We start from the raw sequence: 22989 nt of genomic DNA on the forward strand, positions 1-22989 counted from the left end.
ATGTCATTGACTTGATTCGCTTTAACAACAGAGTAATATTGAAGTGTGTTTGAAGCGAGTGAGGTGAATGAGAATCCGATCGAAGAAGAGTAGCGGTGCAGCATCCAAATTGGTGGCCATGGCGAAGAGAAGCTCCAAAGCTACAATTTTCTTCATCTTCGTCTCTTTCATGCTTTTCTGTGCTTTTCTCCCTGTTTTCGCTCCTCTTCCTTCTTTCCACTCTCACTCTCCTCACCGTTCTCATCGCAATACAGTAAGTTTTTGTACTCCTTCTCTCTCTCTCTCTCTCTCTCTCTCTCTCTCTCTCTTATATTACTTTTTTCTGCAGCTCAATATTCTCAACTGGTTACACAATTGCATGAGCTAGCTCTTTGGCAAATGGTAAATTACTAAGATTGAAGTGTTAGTAGAGCCGGTGATATTGGACTGTGCTGATAGTAACCTGTTAGTGAAAGAGTTTCTAATTGTAGCCAATTTTTTTATTGAAAATAGGGAAAATGTTATGATATAAGTACTGTCTTCAATTCTTCAAGATAACTTGCACTACTATAGTTTGGTTGTTATTTTCTACCTTAATTACTAGCTGTGATTGTTGGTAATCAGGTTAACAGAAAGTTTGAGATCGCCAGTGATAGGTTCTGGAGAGACGGTGAACCGTTTCAGATCATCGGTGGTGATGTGCATTATTTTCGAGTGCATCCGGAGGTAGTACATTTCTTCCTGACATCTCTTAGTTTAGAGAGAGGGAGAGGGATTTTCAGCAACTCCCTGGCTGAACACCCACTGCACATCATGATTGTGTTTCAGTCAATGGAAATGTTATTGCTTCTTCCTCTTTAAATTTGTTTTGTTTTTTTTTTTTGTCTTGGTATTTTATGATCAGCGAAACAAGAAAATGGAGTGAGCTATCATGCTCTCTTGTTATCTTCCTCATAAGGATAACAGAGATTGATAAATTAATTAGCCTAATTATTCTCTGAGACATGATAACTGATAAGCATTTTGTTTTGTTCAAGTTAAATGCTTTTATATGGTGATGTTGTTTTCTTTCTAATTGGCAGTACTGGGAAGATAGACTGTTAAAAGCCAAGGCATTGGGCTTGAACACAATTCAGACATATGTTCCTTGGAATCTGCACGAACCAGCTCCTGGAAAGTTTGTTTTTGAGGGTTTTGCAAACATTGAAGCATTCCTCAACCTATGTCACAAACTTGATCTGCTTGTGATGATTCGACCTGGACCATACATATGTGCAGGTTGGATATTGCATTGTTGAAGATATGATTTCATTGTTAAAGATATGATCTCATTAGGTTGAATGTAAATGGGGATACAAGATGTATTTAGTAGATATGCAGATATTTTATTATATTTTGTTACCTAAATTATCTTGTACATATAATTATAAATAGATCTCTGTGTATGCTCATAACACACCATTCCTGTGATCCTACACGGTATTAGGGTAGGGTTCAATTCGCCCCTTTTTTCTTCTCGCCCAGTTTCTGTTCTTCATGATGAATAGTACCGCTAATGCTTCCTGCTGCCAAACAATAACTCGTAATCAAGACCAAAGATCTGAGTATAACCATCAACCACCAAACGAGTTTTGAAATGATCTATAGCACCATCTGGTCCAACCTTCACTATATACATCCAATGACAACCAACGATATCCATCTTTGGAGGTAAATTTAATCCAATGGAGGAGCAAGAAACATAATGCAGTTGCAATATCTAGTATTGAAGTCAAATATTGTGCCATGGAAGTAGCTACAAGGGAAATTACTTGGCTACAACTACTCCTTCAGCAGCTCCAATTTGGGGACATTTAGGATGGTGAGCTTATTTGCGATGATCAAGCTGCTCTTCATATTGTATCTAATTCAGTCATATATTGTCATCTTGTGAGAATGAAAGTTCTCCCAGGAGAAATCACTAATGAATTTGTTAGCTCCTGGCTAGCAGATATGCTGACAAAATCTCTCAAGGGGTTTCATATTGCTCATATATGCGGCAAACATGACAGATTTTGCATATATGTTCTAGCTTGAGGGGGAATCTTGAAGATATGATCTAATTAGGTTGAATGTAAATCAGGATATGAGATGTATTTAGAATATATGTAGGGATTTTTTTTTATTACCTCAATTATCCTGTATATATGATATGATTATAAATAGATCCATATGTGTATGACCATAAAACACACAAGTCCTGTAATCCTACTGATATCTTACAACTTAAATGCCTGTTTACTCAATTTATCAATGAACTTCAAGTTTGTCTAGATTACCAAAACATAATATGCTGATTCTCATATATTCCTTTAGCGAAGAATATAATTTTTGGGCTGTACTCACTTATGTTGTATCTCTTTCAACAAAATAGCAGAATTGTAAAACCCATATCATGCAAGTTCCATGATAGTTTTAGATCTCCTCCCTGATTTAATCTATTCAGATGCCACATACAAGATTACATGGAATATTATTATAACTATGTTAGATTACAGATCTGAAATTCATTTGATTGCTTTACTTCATCCTGCTTATATGCAGGATCATCTATCAATTATAAACTTTAATAATTTGCTGTTATGATTTTCAAATCTGAGAGACCTGTCAAAGTTATTATACCAATCCATAATGGCAAATTTTCTTTTTTTCCTTTGTAGTATGACAAGAGAACGCAACATGTGTTCTCTGTTGCCAATCCAATGTTCTATGGCTGGCCATTGTCATCTTTTGTCACAATTATTTCCATTTCTTATTCTTTACAAATGATATAGAGAAGGAAAATAATGTTTGGCTTTTGTACGTTGTGCACTAACTTTGACATTTTTCTAGAATGTTGTCTTATCTATAGATATCTTATTTCCTCTTTTATACAGTATATTTAATCCCCACCTGGAATCTCCATTGATGTTGATATTTTGTTTAAAATGGTGAACAAGAATTCCAAATGATGAGTTACTGTTGATTTGTTTCAGAGTGGGATTGGGGCGGTTTCCCAGGTTGGTTCTATTCCATAAACCCAACACCCAAACCAAGATCATCTGATCCTACTTATCTTCAACTGGTATGTTTTTCTTTATATATTTATTATAATGTTGGTCTTTCATGCAACTAACTTCTTTGTACTCAGTAATCTTATGGCTAGAGTTGTATTTTTTATGTCTTTTATTCTATAATTCTATCTCTTATATGCCTTTCTGTTTTTCTGCTTTCCAATAATGTTTTTCAATTTTGGAAACACAGCTCAACATGTCTCCTGGTGTTTTATAGTTTATTCATATTTTATTAGATATTCTCTCTCATGTTTCGATGTTCTTTCCTCTCCACTTAAACATGTAAGTTCTTTTAGTCTTGACAATTTCTGTTTTGTTTGCGTGAGAATCCTGACTTTCGAAGAAGAATTTGAATGCAGTATTCTCTTATATATGTGGGAATAAAAAAATGTTACATGAACTACAGTTATGTTGTCTTGATCATTTCAGCATCATCCTTATGATTCTTGGGCTCAAAATCTCAATCATGTCTACTATAATGGGTTGAAACCCCTTGTTTGATACCAAAGTGTTTCAGTAAAGGAACCTCGAGGTTTTCAGATTGTTGTTACCTCTTCTGAGATCTGGCTTCTTAGGCCTGCATGCCTTGTTTCTGTTGCATCATCTTAAAGTTAAATTAAGATTATGGTAACATGCAACCTCGAGATTTGAATTGAGCTCAATCTGCTTGTGACAGTTAAAGAATGTTGGTATCATTTAGGAAGTTATTGAACGATATACAAGTGTAGATGTTGTCAAGCTATATTTTATCTCTCATTGATACCAGAGTCAGCCTTGTTGGAGAAATCCTTTAGTGCTTTGATGTCAGGCTATACTCAATTAAACCATCTATTTGTTATTTCTAAAAGGGAAAAGTTGAACTTTTTTGTGGCTTCAAATGGAGCATGTTAAACAATTATGATTATTGACCTCGTAGCATTTTGTAAACAGCTCTAGATTGTGAATCTAAGTAATGTGATTTTGGAAAGGATGTCTATGTCCATGAAAGCATTTGTTGTATGTTTTTGTCCAAGTTTATACATTACTTTTATTGAAGTCTGGACTTATTATAGTTTGAAATTTAAGGTTGAAAGATGGTGGGGTAATCTGCTTCCAAAGCTTGTTCCTCTCCTATATGACAATGGAGGCCCTATAATAATGGTTCAGGTATGTTCTTTGGGTAGAATTTATTGAGTGTATTTACCTGATTAACATTATTTTTCCAGATGTTTATAAAACATAAAATATGTTGAAGTTTTATGTTCTGACTTCAAAAACAAAAAACTTTATGTGCTTAAGGTGTTAAAATGGCATCATTTGCTTCTTCAAGTTATAGGAGTATGATGGAGAATGAAAAGAGATATTCTGAATTATTGATATGATATGTGTTATAGACAATTTACTGAAACCCTATACTAATCATTTTAGGTCATTAGTATAATGATGTTGTACACAAAACTTGATTGGTACAAGCCTGACCCTGGCCCAATAATGTCAGTAATGTTGTAAGATTAAAAAAAAAAAGAAAAATCCTATTATTTTTACCATTTCTTTTCCTATTTGTTCTCTCTAAAACTTAAATTATGTTTGGTTTGCTAACATGTAGTGGAAAGTAATTTGTCTTACTATGCAAGTATTCCTCTTTACTCATGTGAATCCCTGAATGCTTAAATTTCTCCATTAAGATTGGACTTAATGTCACAATTACTGAATATTTTTCAAGATTTGTGCATTTCTTCTATTTTGATGTTGACCACTTATCTTATGAAAGGAGAATTATATTAACTAATGTGACATCATTTGACAGATTGAAAATGAGTTTGGTTCTTATGGAGATGACAAAGCATATCTCCATCACCTGGTCACCCTGGCTAGAGATCGTCTTGGCCATGATGTTATTTTGTAAGGGTTATGTTTTTTAACCCTCTCACTTTATTGTTCTTAAGCTGGAGTATCTTTCTGTAATATGATATCTAGATGCTATAGTAAAAGATGTTGGTTTGTAGGACTAGGGTCATCTTAAGAGTTAGACCATGACTTTTAATTCTCCACTATCTTTCTTTGTATCATTCAGTCTCAGTAATTTAACTGCCTAAATTTCAATGTGAAGAAAAACGAAAACAAGATAGTGATAAAGAAATGGAACAATTGGAAAAAAGGAGAGAGAATGTACTGAAAGAGGAGGATGAAGTGGAAGAAGCTAAGTCAGGACAAAAAGAAGTCAGGCAACCCCAAATAATCCAATTTGTTTTAACTATTGAGTGTAAATGATTAGTTAGTAACGGACACGACTACTAGTTTCCAGTCAAACAATTAAATCGATAATTTTAGACATCATGAATGTTCCTACTTATTATTTCGTTTTCTTCACTTAATCTCACTTTTTCAAACATAACCTCCGAGATTTCATGCGTGTCTTGCTCTCCTTATGGCGAGTTCTGTATCTCAGAAATATGCAATTTTTAATTTTGTTGCATCTTCATAATTAACTTTACCAAAATTAGTTTACAGTCTCGTAGGAATTCCTGTCTAGACATATTATAATTTGTACAGGGAATGAAAAATGATGGTAAACAGTTTTTTGTAGAACCAATCATATGGTGACAGCTAAAGTTCTCTTTTCTATACACATTTTTGAGTGGTCTCTATACTGTTTCGAGGCAAGTAAGATAATTTGCTATAGTGGTATATTTTTCAGAAAAAAAAAGTATTGATTTGTTTATCAACAAAGAAGGATTGGGTAAACAAGAAGTTGAATTTCAAATTTTGAACTTCTATTTATAATGTTCAAGAACGCCCCTAGAAATCCAAAATTTAAACCAATAATGGAACAAGGCAATGTCATGGCTAGTTTGAGTTCGATCTCCCTTTTTGGTAATCTTTTTCGTTATATTCACTGTTTTCAGATACACTACAGATGGAGGCGTTAGGGAAAATCTTGAGAAAGGATCTATTCGTGGGGATGCTGTCTTTTCAGGTGAAAATTTGTCATTATTAATGTTAATTTAAGGTTTTACAAACGTGTTCACTGCCCTCTCTCTCCCTCCCTCCCTCTGTGTAAAGATATGTGAATAAGGAAAAGTCTCAAATTATTTGACATGCTACATCCATGACAGATTTGTGTGCCTGTGTTTGAGTGAACTACAACCTTATTTTCTTATCCTTATTAATTTGTTATTGACTGATATTATATATATATATATATATATATATATATATATATATATATATATATATGTGTGTGTGTGTGTGTGTGTGTGTGTGTGTGTGTGTGTGTGTGTGTGTGTGTGTTTCTGTAGCTGTTGATTTCAGTACTGGTGATGATCCTTGGCCTATATTCAAGTTACAAAAGGAGTTCAATGCCCCAGGAAAATCACCACCTTTGTCAGCGTAAGTGTACTCCTATGAAGTATTATTTTTTTATATCAAATGCTAAATACTCAAAGTGCTTATCATATCAGCGAGTTTTACACTGGGTGGCTTACACACTGGGGAGAGAAGATTGCCATGACAGATGCTGATTCTACAGCAGCTGCGCTAGAAAAAATTTTGCGAAAAAATGGTTCTGCAGTCCTCTATGTATGTCTCAATCTCTACCTTTCTACCGTTCGAAAATCACATTCTGAATAATCCTCGTGGTTTGGGTTTTCTAATTTTCAGATGGCACATGGTGGGACTAACTTTGGATTTTATAGTGGAGCCAATACTGGTGTAGATGAGGCTGACTACAAACCTGATCTCACTTCTTATGATTACGTTAGAAACCTTTTAACCCTTATGTTGCACCTTCCATAGTGAACTGTCATATGCAAACTGGACTGACTATCACATATCCAGGATGCACCAATTAGGGAATCTGGTGACGTTGACAATTCAAAATTCAATGGTATGGATGTAATGTTTCTCACTCATTTTCAAGCTATCAATACTCTGTTGTACATTTAGTTTTCAAAATGTCTACTATTTTGCAAATCTTTAGCCTAAAAGCACTCTGTCATGCTGTGGAAGAAAGTCAAATAGAAAGTGAGCCTAAATGACACTGTCTGGATATCCTAAATACATCCAAATTCTACCTTTTAATATCTAATTATGTCTTTCTATGTTTTATGCTTTTTCATGTTTACTATATTGTTATGAACTTAGTCGAGGTTTCAAAATCAAACCCTCTGTAACTTGGGCTTCCAGAATTAAGAGATTACTCCTGTTTTATAGGTAAAAGAAATATGATTTTGTTGCAGTTTGTGTTCGTTAGAGAAACAAAACATTCTGCATAAAACACATTCGACAAAAGCAGGTTTCAAGAAAGTTATACTTTCTCACCATCACCCTCTCACATATTATGAATGGAACTTTACAATCTATAATGTTTAATAATTTAATTACTTCTGTACTGGCATAAAATATCCTATATGCAGTTGAAGAATGTCTTCTAAATGATCCAAACTATAATTCTTCCCCTTCTCGTTTTGTTATTATTTGTTAAACTCTGTTACTTTCACTGTAATCATCCAAGCAAAATTTTAAATTTGTGCTTGCATATGTTTCAGCTATTCGAAGGGTTATAGCCAGATATAGCTCAGTACCTCTTCCATCTGTTCCCTCTAATAATGAAAAGGCAAGATATGGACCAATTCACTTACAAAGAAAGGCTTTTTTATTTGACACGTTTGATTTCACCAATTCCACTAATGTGTTTGAATCTGAAACTCCAATGCCAATGGAGTACGTGGGCCAGGTATGTTTTTCTTTTCATAACGGTGAAAGATTCCTAAATTCCTAAACTGTTCTATTTAATATTAACCTTTGCGTTCAGTTGTTTGGTTTTGTATTGTATATCACTGAATACCGAGCGAAGAGAGGTGGAAGAATTTTGTTCATACCAAAGGTGCTATTTTAATTCCTTCGTTAGTTCTCATTTTGTTTTGTAGCTCCTTTCTTTTGACACTATCGTCTTATTTCTATTACCCATAGCTAGAAAGTTTACAATAATGTCTCATCAATATAGCTTCTCTAATACAATAATATGCAGTTACATGACAGAGCTCAAGTATTTATTTCATGCCCTTCTGAAGAAAATGGTGCTAGGCCAACTTACGTTGGAACTATTGAAAGGTGGTTAAATAACAAACTAAGTCTCCCTGGTGTTAAATGCCATTCTAACATCAACTTATTTATTCTGGTATGTATTCTTATATTATTTTGTAAGAAAAATAATTTTGGCAGATTTTTAGTTCATGGGCTTATGTCGTGGACTAAGCAAATATCAGTTTTGATTATTTTGCTTTGTGGGAATTCATGATTTGGTCTTCGTCCTCCATTGTGGAGATAATAAGAGAGTACCAGAGAATTTAAATATCAAGGATAGTTTAAATATTTATTGACGACTTGAACTTTTGGTTTCAGTAGTACTTAAAGAGAACCACAAGTCCATTACACCTTTTGCTTTACGCTAATCAAAGAAGTTAACGTAAATAATTGTTAAAAATGTTGGTTTTAGTACTTCAATTTTTTTACACGTTAAATAAAATATATTTTGTTAAAAAAATTACCATTTCAATTATTTCGAGGAACCAAACTATATTTACTTGATGAATAATGTAAGATTTATTATGTTTTTAGTCTCTAAAATTTGGAGTGAATCATGTTTTCGCTCTCTAAATTAAAAAGATAGTATATTTAGTCTCTCAAATTTGTAAAAAATGATTTTAGTTTTTAAACACTAAATTTGAGACGTAAAACAGTTTTTTTTAAAAAAGTCATTTTAGTTGTTCAACTTTAATGTGTAGGGATTAAGATCACATATTTCTACTTCAAGAATCTAAAAAATGATTTTTGTTTTTTTTAATTTGATGGACCGTAATTATATTTACTCTAAATTCAGGGGGCTTAAATACCTAAGTAATTATGTATTTCTTAATTTCTACTTGTAAAGTGAGCCATTTGAATTAGCCTAATAGTCAATATTAGAAGTTAGTTGCTGAATTGATACATTATTTATTGGTTAACTTCTTACTTTAGTTGTATAGTTTGTTATCCCTGATTGTGATAAATCAAGATGCCTCAACTTCTGAGCAGTTTCCTTCAGCTTATAACATGTTATGGGAATTATTCAAATATTTTCTTCTGCATTTTGTAGGTTGAAAACATGGGTCGTGTAAATTATGGGGCTTACATGTTTGATAGAAAGGTATATGTCATCTGAAGCTGATGCTCTAAATGTTTGATGGTAATTGGTTGATGTTTGACACAACTTCTACAGGGAATTCTGTCTTCAGTTTATCTGGACGAGGAAAAAGTAAAAGGGTGGAAAATGTTTCCTATTCCTTTACACAACCTGAATGAAATGTCAACCTACAATCCAATCACCCAGGCTTCCTACTCTGCATTCAGTGAAATAATATCATCCAGAAAAAAGTTTATTTATAAGCATGGTATGTACTGAAATACATTCTGGGTGTATGGAGAGATGCCTTTTTCTATCATTAATGCTCATTTGTATCTCGTAATTTTCTCAGTCATCACTTTCATGGTATTAGAAATCGTTGATATTTAGTATTAACCAATGAGTTTCTTTTCCTGCAGAGAATACTTCCAAAGAACCAGCATTTTATTCTGGGCACTTCTCAATTGATAAATCAAATCAGGTCATGGATACGTTTATATCACTCAGCAATTGGGGGAAAGGAATTGTGTTTGTTAATGACTTTAATATAGGAAGATACTGGCCGGTAAAGTAAAATAGTATTCTATTCCTCTTAAATAAATTATAATTGTGATTATGTTGCATAATTAACATTTTTTACGTTCCAAAACTACAATTGTTTTAAACTTTGGCACATCCATTAAAGAAAGTCCACTATTATATGTAGCAGTTTTTTGAAATTCAATGCATTAGTAGATAGATATAGATAGGGGTATAACTAAAAAAAATATTACAAATGATGTTATCCTGGATTTGTAAAACATCTTTAGTTTTGGAAAAACGGAATTGTTAAAACAACTATAATTTTACAAGATTTTAGAAGGGAGAATTAAATTCTCTAACAATGATGTTTTTGCTTTGGTTCTTTGATAGTTGAGAGGACCACAATGCAATCTCTACGTTCCTGCACCAATCCTAAAGCAAGGAGACAACTTTTTGGTATGTTCCCGAAATAGCTTAAATTTGACTCTAACACCTATATTTGTTTTATGTGATGTAAATTTGCTAAGGTAAATGTAACTCTCTACTCATAAATGTTTCTATTGGAGATGTTACAACTCTAAGCACATGGTTCTTCCAACTATTAATATTGTCATTTATCTCAAAAAAAAGTTATATTCACTTAAGAGAATCACATTTAAATTTGATTACATTCTCCTCAACCAATAATGTGCAGGTAATACTTGAGCTGGAATCTCCAGATCCTGAACTTGTGGTACACACAGTGAATGAGCCAGATTTCACATGTGGCTCAAGTGGGAAGAGCCTTCATCAGCTTTAATAACATCTCAAAAAATGTATGACTGTTGAAAATACTTTAAGAAGTTGGAGTTCATTAGAATTTCTTACCTTCAATTTGATTTTAAATTACTGCAAATATAATATGATAGATTATATAACTATTGAAACATTAACCATTGACTCCTAATTAATAGCTATGATTGAGTAACCAAAATTAATTTAGCACTACACTTAAATTTATTTACATTAAAGTAACTAAACCATAGCATTTAATAATGTGTTTGAAACACTGTTGTATTCTCACATTGTCTCAGTAGTTTCCCTCTTGCAGAGTAAATTCAGTCAAGAGATAAATATTAATAATCTCTTTTGAAGTGTAAAAGTTATTGAAGAAAACTTTATGAGTTTTCATTTTTATTCTTATATTATATAAATCAATATTTATACTTCTTAGACATAGCTTTCACTGCTTTGGTTATATATCTCACAATATCGTTCTTGTATCTTTAAATGTGTAATTGTTACTTTTGATCGTTTATCTTTTTCAACACACTTTTCTAACACTTTCGAAATTAAATTTCAATATTTTTATGAGGTTATTGGTAGTTAAAATTGTTTTAGGCCTTTAAGCTATTTTCTATTTTATTCTTTCTCTCCCTCAACTTGGTTTCTGTTTTATTGTTTAGAACACGAGTAGTTTTTTATTTTAATAAATAATAAATTTTCTTCCCGCTTAGCACTTATTAATCATGATAATTATAACAGATTTTTTTAAAATAAATCAATAGTTAATTATTCTGTTATGATAGATATTATTAAAAGTTAAGTTTGATTTTATGTAAATTATTCATCATAAATCTAAAATGTAAGTTATATATAACTAATAAAATTTAATTATTGTAAAATTCAATTCTAATATAATATATTTACTTATTATAAATTTTACTTATATAAAAATAACCATTACCTGTTGAGAATGAACCACATGTGAAAGGAGGAAATTGAACTGGATATTATTGGATGAGTAAGATACCTAAATGGTTGAAGGATTAAACTGAATAACACAATATAATTGTTTAAGTGAACTGAATTAAACCGTTTAATATCTAAATAAACTGAATTTAACTATAACCAAATTATCTCAAAATCTAAATTATCATTGATATATTGATATATAGATACATTTAAAATATATATTTTATTTTTGTAACTTACATTCCAATTTAAATATTTTAGTTAGGAAAACTACACTGTTTAAAAATTAAACTAAAAAAACAGCCCAGATTCAGTTTTTATTTACAAAATAATTCAGTTTTTTTAATATAACTACCTATGAATTGATCCAATTAATTTTGTAAACCATAGGATATTAAATTCAAGGTGAATCTTATATGTAGACAGTCACATCAGCAACCACAGAACATCTATATGTATGTGTAGTTTACAACATACTAATTGTAACACATGAAATATAACTTTCTCTATGTAAAATTTATCTTTAGCTTCTTTAAAAAAGTATCCTTTTTTCTCTTTGATTTTTAAAAAACACTACCTTTAATCTTTCAAATGCTATTTAAACATTGTCTTTCCTTTATAAAATACTATTCAATCAAATTTAATGGATTTTAAAGATAAAGGGACTAAAAATATATAATCTTTTAAGGTATTAAAACTTGAACATTTTACAAGAAAAAGAACTACATTATTTCACCTTTATGGTATAAAAATGACTCAATTAAAACATATGACTAATGAGTAAGTAATGAAGAATTATAATTAAGAGTAATTATTAAGAAAAAAAAGAGTTATTAATTTGATGATCCAAAAATATCTTTTGGCATAACAGAATCTGTTGAGATAAATGAGATATATAAAGAAGAAGAAGTGAGAAATTAAAGGCTCTCATTTCGGCTTAAAATTTGCAGAAACCATGGAAGGTGGCACGAGTTCCTCAAGGAGCACCACACAGGCTTGTGCTGCTTGTAAGTACCAACGCAGGAAATGCGGACCCACCTGCATTCTCGCACCTTTCTTTCCTCATTATCGCCAAAAACAGTTCCTTCACGCTCACAGGCTTTTCGGAGTTGGCAAAATCATCAACATGATCAAGCCTCTTGACCCTGTTAACAGAAACTCAGCCATCAACACCATTATCTATGAGTCTGATATGAGAGCCAGAAACCCTGTTGGAGGCTGCTTAAGCTTCATTCTTCACTTGCAATCCCTCATCGTCTCTGCTGAATCCGAACTCCAATTTCTCCTTCAACACCTTGCCTTCTTCAGAGCACAACTTCTTCATTCCACTGCCACACCACAACCACCACCACCACCACCTTCCTCCTCCTCCTACGACCCTTATCTTCCACAAATGTCACTTCAAGAATCAAAAGATCCGTCACAGCTTCACCCACAACAACTTGGAAATGATCCCTTGCAGCTTCAACAGCAAGAACAACCCAAAGATCCGTGCTTTAATCACAACTCGTCTTTTAATTACTATGCATTGCAAGAAGATATGAGCGTGTCCGACATCGACAACTTAGTACATTTCTTTCCGTGGTTGCCGCCGCAGGATGACACCACCAGCCAATATCGAGATCCCTGATGGCTGCGGGTATGATCTTGGTCTCGAGAATCCAATGATTTGGATGATGCAAGTCTAGGTGTTCTGTGTATAATAAGTCCATAGTGTTATTTATTTTAGATTCTTCTAAATCCATTTCTTCTGACAGGTATATTTTTCTTTCTTTCTTTCAACAAGAAACAAATACTTTCTTGGGTCTCTCAAAAGTCCTTCATCTCTATATCTTCTTCTTGTGTTCTAAGGCTGTTCAGTTTCTTGATGTGAATGAACTATACCGCATAACATATGTGTCTTGCAGCCAACAGAATGTTGCCCGCTGCTACCTGCTACACACATGGTGATTCTTTTATTAATCTTTAAATATTAATTATCACGTACCCTAATCGTAATTTGTCAGCACTCGTTTGGGTTCATAGTCAGAGAGGAATCGGCGTCGTTCTGAACCGGATCCGATTCAAATCGGAAGGGGAATGGTGACCAATGTTACGAGAAGCTGCTGCTGAATCCGGAGGAGGGGGAAGCGGTCCATGAAACCAGGGCGGCGTGGCGGCGTTAGGGCTGCTGCTGATAGCGTTGTTTTCATGCGTGTTAAGGGTGTTGGTGGCGGCGTGTAAATGTTAGACGATGAACGGTGACTCGTGATAAAACGATGTGAATCTTTGTCACCACTCATATTTATTTATCATGTAATTTTATTATTACAAAATTATGTCTCACTTGTTGTGAAGTACTGTCTGGTCCATTCATAGTTGGAGAAGTAATGAGCAAAGCAATGATGTTATGGAAGAATATATAGGGTGATAGGTGATAGGTAAAATTTGAGACATAGTTTACAACTTTTTCATAATACCATAGTTTCAGTTATTTCATTTTTATCTTAATATTGAATGACAATAACCACAAAAAATATAACCATACGACAATTCAAAATATTAATATTTTAATTTTCTTAAAACAGTAAAAGTGGTTATAATTCACTTGATATTTTTTTCTTATTCATATAATAAACAAGGTGAATGGTTTAAAGAAACAGGAATAATACCTATTTCTAAGAACAAAATAAGAAGTGAATGAGTGTGCACAACACCAGAACTTGAACATAAGTTTAGATATAAAAGCATGGAGAATGCAGTGTTTGAGTTGATAAGATTTTAGTTGGAAATATTGAGAGGAGAAGAAAGTTGAAGCTTGCAGGTGTGGAGCTGCAACTCCAACTGCAAGTTCTTCTTCCTCTCATTCTCCAATGCAACCCTCAGCCTAGAAATCTCCTTCTCCTCACCATGATCTTGATCATGATCATGATGAGCAGCAGCAGCCGTTTGATCATGATGATGATCACTCTCCTCTTCTCCTCTTATCATATTCACCAGAAACTTCACTTCCAACAGCTCTTGCTCCAAGCTCCCTTTCAGCACATTCAGAGTCGCCAACATCTTCTCCTTCTTCTTCACACCACCTTCACTTCCAACAACATTAACATGCTCCTCCATTTTTCTCATAACACTTCCAACCTCACCCTCTTTAGCCCCTGCATCATCGTTTGGAAACACAGGATCAAGCTCCAACCCGTCTTGGTTGAAGTTCCACCCACTTATCCTTCTCTCCTTCACCTGCATGGAGGGGTCTTCATCTTCATCATCACCACCATCATCATCATGTTCATTCACCTTGCTCTCCTTGTACCTCTTCTCCACACTGGGCAACCCTAAAAGCACGTTCTTCACCAGAAAATCAGTTCCTTTGCAGTTTTTAAAAAAAGGGTGTTTCAGCAACTTATCAGCAGTGGGTCTTTTCGAAGGATCTTGGTCCAGACAAGAAGCCACCATGTCCTTGAACGCCTTCGAGAACTTGTTCCCGTTCCCCTTTCTATACTTGTCCAAATCGGAGAACCGAAACCGCTTCGTGATTTTGAGCATCATGGACTTCGAAGGTGGAAGGTGAGAGAGAGGAGGTCTTCCATGCGCCAGCTCCAAAGCGGTTATCCCGAAGGACCATATATCAGCCTTGAAACTGTACCCTGTGTGCGAGTGAATCACCTCCGGAGCCATCCAATACGGCGTGCCTGCAACATCGGTGAACTTGAGAGAGGAGGAACACGTGGAGGACTCGTAGATGGAAGCCGACACGCCGAAATCCGCGAGCTTTACCTGTCCGTTGGTGTCGACGAGGATGTTGCCGGCTTTTATGTCACGGTGGAGGTGGCCCTGGCCGTGGAGGTAGGAGAGGGCGTTGAGGGTGTCTCGGAGGACCACCGCGATGCAGGGCTCGGTTAAGCCGTTGGGGTGGGAGTGAGAGATGATGGATTGGAGAGATCCTGCGGCCATGAAGGGCATGACCACCCAGAGGCGGCGGTCGACGGTGAAGGAGCAGTGTGCTTTGAGGATGTTAGGGTGGGAAAGGAGGGACAGGGTTTTGGCCTCGCGGCGAACGTCGTCCAAGTCGGGGCGGGAACGGTCGAGGTCTATGGATTTGATTGCGACGGCGGCGGAGTTCATGGGGATGCAGATGGCTTTGTAGACGACGGCGCTGACGCCGGCGCCGATCTCGTTGAGGAGCTTGTAGGAGGAAGAGTCGAGTGGGTATTGGAGCCTTTTGGGTGGTTCTTTGAGTGCCATGGAGAATGAAAATGAATGAATGAATGGTGCATCGTTGCATGAAGTGGTGGAGGAATTAATGGGGAAGAAAGTGAGTGATTGAAAGCGCTTTTCCTGTGAGTGTTAGAGAAAAAGAAAGTGTTGCGTTGAGTTCTCCGTGCATGCATGTGATTAATCACATATGCTTCAATATACAGCCAATCTCCTTTTTCTATCACTTTGAATCACGTGAATGGACATCCCTAGCCTAATCTCGTTCAGGCGGCAAAAAAATAAGCGCCAGAAGGCCGCAATTATAGATGAACAATTATGTGGATTGTTGATCGATCATTTCTCCTAAGTGATTTTAGGAACTTCACGACCTGGGCTGTACTAAAATTATTGTAAATTAAAGTAATATAAATCAGTAAAGTTTAAAGGTAATTGAGTCGTGATTAAGAAAATTCTAATTACATGTCCATGCCAAACACTATAAATAGGATCTCAAAGTAAGTGGATACTTCGATCATTCAGACAACCGAACAGGAAAGTAAAAATTGTAACAAATGAAGAGTAGAGACAGATTAAATGTTTTGAGATAGGTGCTAAGTCCTACACCCGAAACAAATGCTATATTTTTTCCATAAAACCAAATTTACAAAACTCAACCTTCATTTTCTGATATAAATTAAAGTCAAATAAGGTATTAGGAAAAACCTCTTTTTTACTCATAAATAGTAGTTAAAGAGTAAAATCAAACGGTTATAAAATTGAGTATCATTTATAATAGTTATAGATTTAATATCAATTTATTATCAAGATGGTACAAAGTTTCCTAAAAGATTAATATTCCCCTACTTGTAACCAATTTAATTTACTTCTACATAAAACTTCTAAAATCAATCTTCAATCTTCATGCACATTCACTTAATTTTTTTTTCAAAACAATTATTGATAACTTTTATTACAATACAACCATATTTCACAACATTCTTAAAATATTCCTAATCTCATTACATTATTCATGACATTTGACAACATTATTTATGACATATCTTAACATATATCACCACATTATTCATAGTATATGATTAAAGTAGTATTGTTATTCTAAATATCTTGTTTTTTATAAATTTTGTTTCTTTATCTTCATGGTTACTATGGTCTATTTACTAACATAGAAATGACTTTTTATGTTCGATATTTTAGGTTTTTTATGTCTCTTTTAGATTAGATATAATTGCACGAGACGTTTACGTTATAATTTTTAAAGTAATTTTACGAATGTTAGTAAATAAATAAAAAAAAAATAGTTGTTAATTCGGTGGTTATTGGAACAACAAATAGATATACGTAATTAATTTTACTCAACTAATTAATATATTAATTCAAAGTAATCATTTCACATTTCTCGTTCACTGGTGTATTTGGAAATTTATATATACCGTATTCTTTAGAGCTGTCAAAACAGATAATTCGGTCAAATCCGGCTCAACCCACTACGGGTTGATAATTTAGTGAGTCAACCTAACCCGGTTCACTTTTTAGCGAGACAAAAAAATTTGAATCCGGCTCAGTCCACCACGGGTTGGCTCACGGATTCACTTAATTAAAAAAAATTATTTTTTAATTTTGTTTTTCAATTAAAACTAAATTGTAATTCTAATTAAAATCTAAATAAACTTTAATACAATCCAAATACGAACCATAATAAATAAAAATACAAATTATTTATATGTTGGATAAAAAACAACCTAACATGACTCAAATGTAAAGTCCAACTTAATAAAAAAATTAAAAACACGTGTGTGACCCTTTTATCTGCGGGCACGAGTTCAACCTGGATGAGTCGGGTCAAAAATCAACCCGTATTGAAATTTGTAAAAAAAATTCAGTCCACGTCCAACCCAACCTGAACCCGTGGTGAGCCAGATTGACTCGCGGGTTCCAACCCATTTTGACAGCTCTCATACTTTCATAAATATCAATATAGTTCATAATATTCGTATGACACCACTTTGTAAATTTTTTTAATATTATTATTTTCACTATAATTTAATTAATGTAAATGTTTTTAATATTATCATTTTCACTATAATTTAATTAAATTTCAACGGCGTGTGTCATCTTACAATAATCTCTCTATTCATTTTTTCCATATAACTTTGTAAATTTTATTTAATTCTAATAAGTTTCAAAATTTCCAAACAAAAATACAGTAACATAACAACTATATTTCAAACTTCTAAAAAATTTTAAAATAACAAAACAACCCACAAACAATAAATATAGTCTTCACTAATTATCATTATATATCATTTCAATTTACATACTACAAAAATAAGAAATCACGAATTTACAAATTTACATTATTATTTGTATTAGTTAGTAAAACATTAAAGTATAATGTATTTTTATAACTACTCTATCTCATATTTAGAGATGGCAAATAAACCCGTCCCCGTGGGTATTGCCCGAACCCGTCCCCGTTTTGACGGGGAATCCCCGCATTGACTGGGTATGGGTATGGGTATGGGGAATCCCCGACTTTTTCAGTTGGGTATGGGGATGGGTATGGGGATGTACATATACCCGCCATAATACTCGTCCCCGCCATATCTCCATTCTCGTTTAAATTATTAAAATATTCACAATTAATCAAGTAACCCCTATATATATATATATATATATATATATATATATATATATATATATATATATATATTTTATTTTTTATTTCTTTTAATTATTTCATTTGTCATGAAACTCATTCTCATCTCCAATATATTTTTTATCTTATCATAATCTTTATGTAATTATGTTAAAATGATGTATGTTAATTAAAAAAAAATTATGCCTCACATTTGAATATTTATATTATTTTTTAATATTTTTATTTATTATAAATTTTTCTTTCACATGAGAATGTTTATACTCTCAATTTAAGATAATATAAAAAAAATTCTTTACTTATTATTATTATTAATTTTTGTTTAATTTGAAGAACTCTTTTGTTTCATTAAAATAATTTTCGTTATTTTTCAACCATTAATTATATGTTAATATTTGAAAAGTTTTCTTAATTCTCTAAGATATTTTTTGTCTTATCATACCTTAGTTATACATTTGATTTCCTTTGTGTGATTTTTTTCGATAGTCTCTCAAATTATTTCTAAAACACACATTTGTTAGTTTTTTAATATTTTTATTTATTTTTTTTATTTTCATCATGTAGAATAATATTTCGATATATTCTATCTAATTATTTTTATTTTATAACTCATTATTAATCATAATGTAATTTTTTCACTTTAAATTCTGTTTGAAGTGGTTAAAATTATATATATATATATATATAATGATATTTAGGAATAGTATATGATAATTCACTACAAGAAAAACATGAAATGGTGACTGATTTAGTCAGTAACCCATATCAGTCACTATTTTTCGTCATTGGTGGTAGTAGTTGATTTATTGTCTGAATCAATGACTAAATTAGTGACCGATTCAATGATCGAATCTGTACTTGATTTAGTGACCAATTTAATTACTAATTTATATGTAATTTAATGACAAATTTTTTGGTCACTAATGATATTTCTATTTAATTTTAACCACTTCAAACATAATTTAATAATTAGTTCTGTAAGGTATTTTTCATTTTATCATACCTTAATTATACATTTGATTTCCTTTGTGCGATTTCTTTCGATAGTCTCTCAAATTATTTCTAAAACACACATTTGTTAGTCTTTTAATATTTTTATTTATTGTTTATTTTCATCATGTAGAATAATATTTCGATATATTCTATCTAATTATTTGTTATTTTATAACTCACTATTAATCATACTGTAATTTTTTCCACTTTAATTGTATAAATAACTTTTATTTACTACAATATAAAAATTTAATGTAATTGCTATGAATATTTTTTTGTCACTATCCAACATATATTGAAGTTCAAAAGATACAAAATCTATGTCAAAATTTTATTATTATGTTTATTATTTGTTCTTTGTGTCATTTTGATCAAGTGATGTATTATAACTTTTATTAGTGTATAAAAAAGAGATTCATTATAATTTAAAAAATTGAAGTAAACAAACATTTAAAATATATTTTAATTTGAATATTTGTTTTCCTTTTATTATTATGTTTATTATTTATTCTTTGTGTCATTTTGATCAAGTGATATATTATAACTTTTATTAGTGTATAAAAAAGATATTCATTAGAATTTAAAAAATTGAAGTAAACAAACATTTAAAATATATTTTAATTTAAATATTTGTTTTCCTTTTATATTTTTTTGAAATATTTTTTAATTTTATCAACTAAGTTCATCAATGTTGTAGTTTGCAAATTTAACAAATGTTTTGGTTCACATGAAATTTTATTTGGTAATTCTAATATAAAATGTAAACAATTATAATTTATTTTAAGGTATTTGGCATCGAAGAAAATCCTCCTAATATTGAATATTTCATAATATTATGTTTTTTTTACCGTAATTTTTTTTCTTTTATAAAAATTAATATTGAAGTAGTTAGAACACGGGTACGGGTATGGGTACGAGATTATATCCGTTACCCGGTGGGGATGGGGATGGGAAAAAAGTTTGATACCCGTTGGGTTTGAGTATGGGGATGGGGATGAATTTTTTATGCGGGAATGGGTATGGGATAGCGAAACCCGTCCCCGCCCCGCCCCGTTGCCATCCCTACATATTAGTGAGGAATTTGAACGACAAATAATTGATTATTATTTTGATGCTAAATAGAAATTATTTGGCCATTACATCAATATACCCCATGAATCCATCACAAAAAGTGAATTCGTAGCTAACGTATGGAACTTAATTGTTGACTAAATCCACACAAAGTACATACATAAAATGTATATCAATTTTATTATATTAATATCAATTTTATTAGATTAATGTTTTATTAGATGAGACCGTTAAAATTGATAAATGACAACAATTTTATAGACAAATAAATAATAACTGTAATTTAGAATCAATTTATAAATTGAAATTTTTTATATTTAAAATATTTTGTATTATAAATAAAACAAAATTATAATTTGACTATGAATTACACTTTAAATTGGTTTATAACCTTAATTACATACATTAATTTCTTAGGTAGCCACAAAACCTTGATAATTTGTATTTATGATAAAGGATATTTTATATATCAAAATTTTTTAGTTTATTAATTGATATCTATTTTTTTTACTATATTACAGTAAACATTCACTTAAGTTTGCACTCCGTCTAAATTCACATTTAGAAATAAAAAATTATCGGATCAATAATTTTGTAATTTTATTTTCAAAAAAAATGACGTGAAGTCATTTAACTTTAAATTTTGTTACATTTTATTATATACTATATATATATATATATATATATATATATATATATATATATATATATATATATATTGTATAGATAGATCGAAAAAGAAAGTATATACGAATAAAATAAAATAAAATAATAAGTTCCTCTTGCAACATATCTCTTATATCTATCATATATCTTATATCTCTCATATTTTTACAATCTCTAAGAGTTTTCAAAACTCACAATATTTTATATTGTAATTATATGACCCCCTAATATTTCATATTGTAATATGACTATTAAAATTTCATAAGTCCGCATCCTAATTAAGTATGCATCCAATTAATTCTCATCAAACTCTCAAAATCAATATCCGTACTTAATATATTGTAACTAACTATTTTTTATTTTTAAAATTAATTTTTTATTTAAAGAATTCCTTATAGTATTAACAAACCCTTCATAAATTATTACTAGTGTATTATCTCTCAATGTGACTTTATATATATATATATAATTTTTAAATAATATTTTAATTAGCTGTCCTTTTAAATATGATAAAAACAAACTCTAGATGAAAACAAATGTGTAACGTCCCAAATAAATAGATAAAACCCATTTAATAAAAATGTCACGTACACAATATCCAAAGGGTACGAAGATTTGGAGATATGAAGTACTCCGTACCCTTACATAGCCATAAACATAAAAGAGGCCCCACACGGCCCAAAACATAAAATACTAGCGAACTAATAGTAATAAGTCTGGTACAAACAAGAAAGCATAACAAATAAATTCTTCAGCGATGGGCCCCAAAGTGGGCCCAATACTCGTCCAGTCCATCAAGCTGTAGCATTCCTATCATTACCACTGCTAGGGGTTCTCCCATGTGCTCACATCAATAAAATCGATTATCATCTCAATAGGAGAAGAACCATATACAAGACAACCAAACACGCAAACAGGGTAAGCTAGAGTACAAAAATCTTATGTCACAATAGTCAACATGCAATCTCAAAGTCAAACATGAATAACAGACATTCACACATGGATTACCAACATCATATAAGACTCTCAAGACTTGACTATCCGGATACGCATAATGAGGCACCACCACGTGGTAAGGGAATTATGTCCTAGTAGTGAGGCGTCACCGCGAGGCCTTCACGAAATTATACCCTTAAAAGAGGCACCACCACGTCACCTTCGTGGAATTACGTTCTGGCCTTGAGGCACCACCACGATACTCGCGTGGAATTACGTCCTTATGTTGAGGCACCACCATGAACTCTCATCATGAGGTTCATGGAATTAAGTCCAATAGGTGAGGCACCACCAGGGACTCTCGTTAGGAGGTTCCATGGGATTACGTCCAACAGATGAGGCACCACCATGAGCTCTCACTACAAGAGTCATGGAATTACGCCATACTCACACATTGTACATGTTTCACCAACGAATCAGAAGTTCCCATAATACTAACATCATGCATAACAATCCCATCATGCAACTCATGCTTTCCAATTCATACAACACAAAACAACATGCCATTCCCACCACAACCTCATATATCAATCATGGCATCATCCCTCAACCCTCATAGTAAAGCATTTAGATCAGATAAGCAATCACACATCAGTCCACCATTCAACAATAGCATAAAAACTTACCCCCCAGTCTCGCTTAGGCTAACAGGTCCCGTTCAGGCGAGGGAGGTCCTCTCGCTTAGGCGAGCCCCGTCTCGCCTAGGTGAGGACTCGAGCAGGGGAGCAGCGGACTCTGCGAGGTCTCGCTCAGGCGAGTCCCTTCTCGCCTAGGCGAGACCACTCCTCGCTAAAAATAAAAACTCGTCGTCTAAGCGACCGTTCGAGCAGCAACAGGTCCTGGGCAAGCCTATGCTAATCTCGCCTAGGCGAGGCAGACTCGCTTGGGCGAGAAAACCAGTGCTCATCACTATTCTCTCGTGCAAAACACAGAAACCACAC

At 32.7% G+C, this 22989-nt stretch overlaps 3 protein-coding genes across 4 annotated transcripts; 2 read left to right on the forward strand and 1 right to left on the reverse strand.

Moving 5' to 3' along the window:
• LOC114185199 (beta-galactosidase 17) lies at nt 1-10681 on the forward strand. Of its 2 annotated transcripts, XM_028072787.1 has the most exons (20): nt 20-253; nt 329-381; nt 604-705; nt 1062-1257; nt 2994-3082; nt 4137-4217; nt 4858-4952; nt 5957-6027; nt 6350-6440; nt 6512-6629; nt 6711-6806; nt 6888-6936; nt 7598-7785; nt 7864-7935; nt 8080-8229; nt 9187-9237; nt 9310-9481; nt 9633-9778; nt 10126-10191; nt 10430-10681. In XM_028072787.1, exons 2-20 carry the CDS (start codon nt 379-381, stop codon nt 10532-10534), a joined length of 1941 nt encoding a protein of 646 aa, XP_027928588.1. In that variant the 5' UTR covers nt 20-253; nt 329-378; the 3' UTR covers nt 10535-10681. The 2 variants fall into 2 exon arrangements, with proteins under 2 accessions (XP_027928587.1, XP_027928588.1); XM_028072786.1 differs by lacking the exon at nt 329-381 and having other exon boundaries at nt 1-253.
• Nucleotides 10682-12424: 1743 nt separating this feature from the next.
• LOC114184788 (LOB domain-containing protein 22-like) lies at nt 12425-13099 on the forward strand. The gene has a single exon (XM_028072096.1). The coding sequence runs from the start codon at nt 12425-12427 to the stop codon at nt 13097-13099; it is 675 nt and encodes a 224-aa protein (XP_027927897.1).
• A 1072-nt stretch (nt 13100-14171) lies between these two features.
• On the reverse strand, nt 14172-15703 carry LOC114184314 (serine/threonine-protein kinase BLUS1). The gene has a single exon (XM_028071615.1). It carries the CDS (start codon nt 15691-15693, stop codon nt 14230-14232), a length of 1464 nt encoding a protein of 487 aa, XP_027927416.1. The 5' UTR covers nt 15694-15703; the 3' UTR covers nt 14172-14229.
• Nucleotides 15704-22989: the final 7286 nt, after the last annotated feature.

Source organism: Vigna unguiculata, chromosome 5 (genome assembly GCF_004118075.2).
Source record: "Vigna unguiculata cultivar IT97K-499-35 chromosome 5, ASM411807v1, whole genome shotgun sequence".
NCBI lineage: Eukaryota > Viridiplantae > Streptophyta > Magnoliopsida > Fabales > Fabaceae > Vigna > Vigna unguiculata.